Source organism: Manacus vitellinus, unplaced genomic scaffold (genome assembly GCF_001715985.3).
Source record: "Manacus vitellinus isolate BGI_N305 unplaced genomic scaffold, ASM171598v3 scaffold_19_pilon, whole genome shotgun sequence".
NCBI lineage: Eukaryota > Metazoa > Chordata > Aves > Passeriformes > Pipridae > Manacus > Manacus vitellinus.
Window position 1 is genome coordinate 1229290 of NW_021939395.1, and position 6915 is coordinate 1236204.

General features: G+C 54.3%; 2 protein-coding genes across 2 annotated transcripts in view; both read left to right on the forward strand.

Moving 5' to 3' along the window:
• LOC103767765 (protein Wnt-11b) overlaps window positions 1-2296 on the forward strand; it is a 3583-nt gene extending 1287 nt beyond the window's left edge. Inside the window, exons 4-5 of the mRNA XM_029959140.1 lie at window positions 690-982; window positions 1300-2296. Coding sequence (XP_029815000.1) covers window positions 690-982; window positions 1300-1474 — 468 coding nt within the window. The 3' untranslated portion in view covers window positions 1475-2296. The remainder of the gene's footprint in view (window positions 1-689; window positions 983-1299) is intronic.
• A 1245-nt stretch (window positions 2297-3541) lies between these two features.
• Window positions 3542-6915, forward strand: part of IGBP1 (immunoglobulin binding protein 1) — an 8476-nt gene continuing 5102 nt past the window's right edge. The window contains exon 1 of the mRNA XM_029959166.1: window positions 3542-3547. Within this exon, the coding sequence (XP_029815026.1) occupies window positions 3542-3547 (6 nt within the window). The remainder of the gene's footprint in view (window positions 3548-6915) is intronic.

Below are 6915 nucleotides of genomic sequence, written 5' to 3' on the forward strand. Positions count from 1 at the left end.
GGTGCTGCAGTCCACGATGGTGGGTATAGAGCCCACCAGGACTGCACAGTGGGTCACATAGTGGGTATGGAGCCCACTGGGACTCTGCAGTCCAGGATGGTGGGTATGGAACCCCCCAGGAATGCTGGAGCCCAGACTGGTGGGTATGGATGCCCCAGGACTGCTGCAGCCCAGCACACCTTGGAGCAGCCCAGAGCAGGGGCAGAGGTGCTCAGTTTAGGGTGTCAGATTCCAGCCAGGCTGTTGGGATGTTGTCTGAACATCGAGAGGCAACTAAATGGTTAAAAAGTGTCTTTGCAGACAGCCCCCACTGCTGCTCCCCCAGACATCCTGCACCCCTTCCACAACCAGCACAAGACATCTCCCACTTCACATCAGTACTCCCAGTGCTTCTTTCCACCCTCCTCACTGGAAGCAGAAGCTCCCCAGCCCATCTGGGTTTTGTGCTTTCATGCCCTCCTGTTCCCCAGCCCCAGTGCCAGCTCCCACAGGTAGTTCCTTAAGGATCAGGTTCTTAGCAGAAGGGATTAAAGGAGGGCTGAGCCCTGACTGCCCTGTTATATTAATTTAAATGTGGCAATGAGTGGAGCTCTTTCATCTCTTTAAACTTGCCATGGATGCCCTTGCAAGTCAATCCACAGGGCAGGTACCAGGAGAAAGCAAACTTCCCTGTTTTCCTGTCCCTGCAGGTGCTGAGTGACTCCCTGGATACCAAGTGTAAATGCCACGGTGTTTCGGGCTCCTGTTCAGTGAAGACCTGCTGGAAGGGACTGTCAAGCCTGGATGAAATTGCCTCTAACCTCAAGTCCAAGTACCTGGCAGCCATCAAGGTGTCCCACCGGCTCGTAGGGCCCAGGAAGCAGCTGATAGCCAAGGATATGGATGCCAGGCCAGTGACAGAGACAGATCTGGTTTATCTCATCAACTCTCCTGACTACTGCACCCCAAATCTCCAGCTGGGGTCTCTGGGGACACAGGACAGGTAATATGCTCTAATTTCATGACTGTCTGTACTGTTGGGTTTGACAGCAGGTCCTGGGAAGTGGTGTGGGTGGGCTGAGCACAGGTTGCCCAGAGAAGCTGTGGCTGCCCCATCCCTGGAAGTGTCCAGGGCCAGGTTAGATGGGACTTGGAGCAACTTGGGCTGGTGGGAGGTGTCCCTGTCCATGGCAGGGGGTGGGACTGGATGGGCTTTAAGGTCCCTCTCAACCCGAACCATTCCATGGCTCTGTGGTCCTGCTGTGGCCAGGACCAGCCCGGGTGGGCAGGTCCCCCAGCTCAGCACCCTCCTCTCCACAGGCAGTGCAACAAGAGCTCGGTGGGCAGTGCCAGCTGTGCCCTGCTGTGCTGTGGCCGTGGGTACAACACGTACACGGAGGAGGTGGAGGAGCGGTGCCACTGCCGCTACCGCTGGTGCTGCTCCGTCGTGTGCAGGAGCTGCCGGCGCAGGGTGGAGAGACACGTGTGCAAATAACAGCCCAGGGCTCTGCTGGTGCCCTCCAGGAACAGCTGGAGACCAGACACCCATCCCAGGGGGTGCTCCGAGCGAGGAGGGGGCTGTGCAGGAAGCCTGGCCTCACATTGCCGTGGAAAACCTCACCCTGAGAGATTCCGGGAAGCCTCCGGTCCCTTCCAACCCGAACCTGAGGGCAGGACAAAGGGCTGCCCTCCTGCAGCTGGGCAGTGTCCAGCCCTGCCTCCAGCTGGGACCAGCCATTGATCACTCCACAGGAACAGCCCAGTTCCTGTGTGAATGGGGACCCTGGGCTGCCATTGTCCCTTTGCAGGAGGTTCTGACAGCCAGGAGTGATGGATGGGAAGGGGGCAGAGTTATCCATTGGGAGAAGGCTGGAGGGACAGAAAGCTGCTTTGGGTCAGGGGATCATGGGCAGCTCCTCTGGGGACAATTCTGCCATGGGCTCACCCAACACCACTGGATGTTCTTCCTCTGGAGCAAACACTGGTCCAGGGCCACTTGCAGCATCAGAATAAAGACCAGGCTTGGACACAGATAGAACCAGCCACTGCTCCAGGAGCCAGGACTCATCAGTCCTCCCCAAGACCTGCATGGACATGGCTGCTGCTCTCATTGGTGGCAGACAGACCAGGGACAGGGAGAGGTCCTGGAGGCTGCTAAAACAGGGGAAAACTGCTCCTACCAGCTGTGGGTTACCAACACTGCTATGGCACCACTGGAGCTTCTGCCCTCTGGGCTCCTCTTGGAGGTGGAAGCCCACTCAATGCATGGAATCCTCATGGCTTGTCCTTCCTGCCATTTCTCTTGGACCACTGAGGTCTTTAGCCCACTCTTTCCACTCCCTCAGGACCAGGTGTGCTGGAAGTCTGGCCTGGAGAGGGGACATGACTCTGGGGCCCTGGGGAAGCAAGAATGAATCTTTAGTCTCTGTACTTCCTGTAAGTGGGATTCTGGTGTGTGTTTTTTAAATAAATGTGTTCTATCCTAACTCTCTATGGCTTGTTTTGTAGGACAACCTCCTTCCTCCATCTCTCTCTCAGCTGGCCCAGAGAAAGTGAGGGTGTAAGGAGGGCACAAAGCCCTGTGTCCATACAGCCCTGTGTCCTTACTTTTCCTTACATGGATCTGAGGACCAGTTCACTTTTAATTCTTTCTGCTACTCACTGCCCCAGATTTGTCTGTAATTACAGGTACCTGCCAGTCTCAGCTCCTGCTCACACATGGAAGGTTTTATCACCAGCCAGCAAAGAATCCGCCTTCCTGGGATTCAGGGCTGGTGGTTGGAAACCGGGGCAGTCCAGGATTGTTTTCTGATCCTTGGGAATGTGAGCTGGACTAGCCAAGTGTGTGTGTGAACAGTGAGGGGTTGGGGCTCTGGTGGCCCCCATTTCCTCAGTGAGGAATCTGGCCAAGCGCTTGGATGGGATAAGAGATTCCTGTTCGTGCAGCCCTTGGAGAGAAAGGATGAGTCCAAATACACAGGTGCTGCAGAGACCCCACAGGTAAATGGGCTGGGAATCATCGGGTGATTTCCTGCAGCTCACACCAGGACCTGGTGTGCTCCTGCTTTATTTGTCGTTCCCAATGAATGGAGTTGGCAGCGCTCAGCCCGCGTCCAGCTGGACGATTACTCATTTCCATATTCATTCAATCATTTTTAACAGTCTCTGCTGGGTCACGGAATCAATTCATGAGCTTTTCTTGTAAACCATCCCCTCCCCTTAATGTGCTCCAGGTTTCTGCGTGAGCAGTGAAGGAGAGTCAGAGGTGGCTTGGGATGACCCTGGGAGCCGGAGGCTGTGCCTGTGTTCTCGCAGTTAAAGGAGTGAGTTAACCATCGTTATCAGTTGTTAATGAGCCATTACTGGCTCTGCCTGCTGCCCTCTCCCTCTCCGAGCGCCAGGAAAGCTGCAGCTGCCAGACTTCCAGCGCAGCTGCCCAAGGCCAAAAGTTATCTCGGGTTTTTCTTTTAAAATGCAATTAGGGTCAGTCCTCTGCATTCCTCGGAAAAGGGAGTTTCAGCTGCCAGGCTGCGAAACAGCTGCAGTTTCTGTGTCCGGAGGGATGCAGGTACTTAATTAGGAGGATTACTTAAATGCTCCCTCCATCCACCTCCCAGCGCACCCCAGATCAGAGGAGGTGACAACGGGAGGGGCTGCGAACTCCACGGAGCGTTGCAAAACGAGCTGGTGAGAGGAAAAAACAGGGGGAAGGATCGTGTGGAGTGAGGGCTCCAGCCAGGAGGGTGGGAAATGTGATTTGCATTTGGTAACTACAAACACACACAGCCTGGGGTGGAGGAGAGGAGCCACAATAGCAAGGAATGCCCGGGGGAGCTGTCACGATCCCCTTCCAGAGAGCTCCCATCGGAATTTCTGCCTGGAAAGAAAAGCAGGGTCAAGTGCTGAATATGCAGAATCCACTCCTCCTCTCCCTCCTTGACTCCAAGCCCGACAGGGAAGAGCTGGGGAGGGACTGGAGGGGTCACTCAGCCCCCGGGATCCCGGCTCCGTTTGTGTCCTGCGGGAAAGGGGAAGGCGCACTAATTAGTTGGAGGGTGTAAAGGGTCGGGCAGGAAGGAGGTGACAGCTCGGTGACAATGCTCTGACGGAGGGTGTTGGAATCCGGGCCCGCACCTGGAATTAGCAGGGATGTGAGACCTGCTGAGCTGGAACGACCCCCGGGGACCAGGAGCCAGAGGATGGGTGCAGTGGGAATAGATGCTGTGCTTGGCCCAAGGGGGTGGGGGGATCCCTTGGCTGGTTGTGTTTTCTCCCTCTAACCCTGTTTGGATGGAAAAGCCAGGGGGAAGGTGCCAGAGGAACAGAGCTCCTTCCCCCAGCCCGGGCCAGCACAAGCAGTCCCTGAGGTAAAAAATGGGAAAACTTGGACCCTGTTATCACTCTCCAGTGGCTTCCAGCACCAGTCAGTGCAACGCTCTGCCAGAGAAATCGGTGCAAGAAAGCTTTTCTTGAGCCTTCTGTGTCTTTTCTTCCACCCCAAACACCTCCAGCTCTGGCAGGGACCCAGATAATCCCGGGCAGTGTCCCCAAAACCGAGACCATCTGTGTCTGTGACAGTTGTGGCTTTCCAGCCCTCCAGACACTTCCTCAGGCGGTTCCTTGTCCTCTCCAGGCTGTGACAGGCTGCTGGCACTGCCCTCTGCCCCCCCAGCCCTCCCTGCTAATGTGACAGATCTACCTCCTCGACATTCCTGTCATTAGCCTTTTTTTCCCAACGTCTTGTGGCTTTTTGTTTACCCATCTCTCTGGAAATGAGACTCCCCAGAGCCAAATTCTCCCCAGCCATGGCAGGAGCCTTTCACACTCTGATGCTGTGAGCTGACATGGGAGGGATGGCTCGGAGAATGGCTTGTGCAGGGAAGAAAACCATCCTGCTCCATGGAATGTGGTGAGATCCGGGCAAAGGGTTTTCTCTGAAAAGGCTCCTCTCCATTATGCTGGACTTTAATTTGGGTTTTAAGGGAGTAACACTGGTGTGAACGTGATCATTTGCTGCTGGTCATACTTGTGCAGACAACAAAGTCTGGAGAAAAGTCCCTTATTTTCATGGACTTATTTATTTTTCCTTTTATTTCCTTATTCACTGAGGAATGCTGCATAACTCATTCCAGGAGGGTTATCTGAGCAGGGAAAACAAGCTGTTGGTAATTAAGTATTTTGGAGTAAGAATGACTCTGTGTTCAAGGACATGTTGGGATGTTTCTTCCCTACAGGCCTGGATTGCAGCTTGGACTGGAATGTGGATCAGGACCTCCACCTGCCTTTCCTTGTGCTCTTCCCAAGAGAAGAGAGGAGAAGGCCTGGGACAGGGCTCAGCTGTTGGTCAACATCTTACAGAATCATGGAATCCTGAAATGGTTTGGGTTGGGAGGGACCTTAAGGATCATCCAGTTCCACCCCCTACCATGGGCAGGGACACCTTCCACTAGACCAGGTTGCTCCAAGCCCTGTCCAACCTGTGCTGCTGGAAATATTTGGGGGATGTTGCTCTGACCTTTGGGATGGTTGGGCCCTACACTGTCACACCACGAGATACACACATGAGTAAATGCCTGTATTGAAGGAAAAACCCTTCCATCTCTGTTCTCCTTTATTCCTGGGGTACTCAGCAATATCATGATGCTCTGAGGATGACAAATAACAACAGGGATTGTCCTCTTGGGGATCTTCAGCTGAGGGTCAGGGACAGATCAACAGAGGTGAGTAAGAGCCATGAGACCTGAGGGGGAACCAGCTGCAGCCTGGGGAGCTTTGGGATGTGGCAATGGCTGTGTGGGGTTTGGAGGGGAAGCAGCCATCCATCCCTTAGGATCGTGGAATCCTGGAATTTGCACTGGAAATGTCTTTTGCTCTGGTCCTTAAAGTGCTGCTGAAACTTTGGCTCCTGGCAGTTGCAGGGGCGATGGTGTGACAGGTTTCCTGCAGCTTTTAACTAACACATGGGAAGGGGAAGGTGCTGCCTGGAGAGAGGCTTTGCTCTGGTGGGAGTGAACTGGTTGTAGCTGGAGCATCTTCTGCCGGTGAAGAACAAATTGTTGTGGATTCCTGGCTCCATCCCGCCTCTAAAGATTATAGTAATGAATTTTCCCAACTTGTTCCTCACCTTCTGCCCATGCAGGAACCCCCTGGACATCCCTCCCAGCCGGGTGGTCCCAGGGAGGTGACAGGAGGTGACACAGCCAGCCAGAACCCAAACCCACAACCCTCCAAGCTTCTGTGAGTAACATTTTATGGCACAATCCGACATAGGTGTGAAGAAAACAAATGGAATAAATCATAAACTGAGTAATTGTTAGAGGCTGAGTTAGAAATACTCAGCAGTAGTGGCTGCTCGCAACCAGGTCAATCACCTCTGTTATCACCTGTATTTCTGAGGGAGCAATGCCAGCTCCTAAAAGCCCAGATTTAACTCTGACCTGGCTCGTTCCTGGTTGAATTTCGGAGATTTTAGGAGATAAATAAAAAAGAAGTGAGAAAAGTGCTGTGTCCCCCTTGTGCTGTAGAGAGAATAGAGATGAAATGGAAGGTGCTGTGCTTGAAACCAGATCGATATTTATTAGCAGCAGCTCATATCGAGGATTCATACTGTGTATCCCTTTTATACAGCGGGAAGGTGGATGTTTTGTAGCAATTTATCCAATTGTCCCAATTTTTCCCAGTTTCCCAGCCGACTGCCCTAGGGGCTCCCTGCCAGGACCTGGCGTGGTCGGTGCCAGGCAGGACCTGGCAGGGAAAAGCGTGGGCTCACTGGGGGCCTGTGAGAGCCCAGAGCCGCACCGAGGCGCGCCTACCCACCGCCCTGCGCCCACCGCGGGGGTCTCGTGGGGTTCCACAGCCGGGGGATGATCGCAGAGCCCACCGGGCCCGGTGCCGTCCGTCCGACCTCCCCAACGTGGCGCTGCCGCGTTGCCGTTG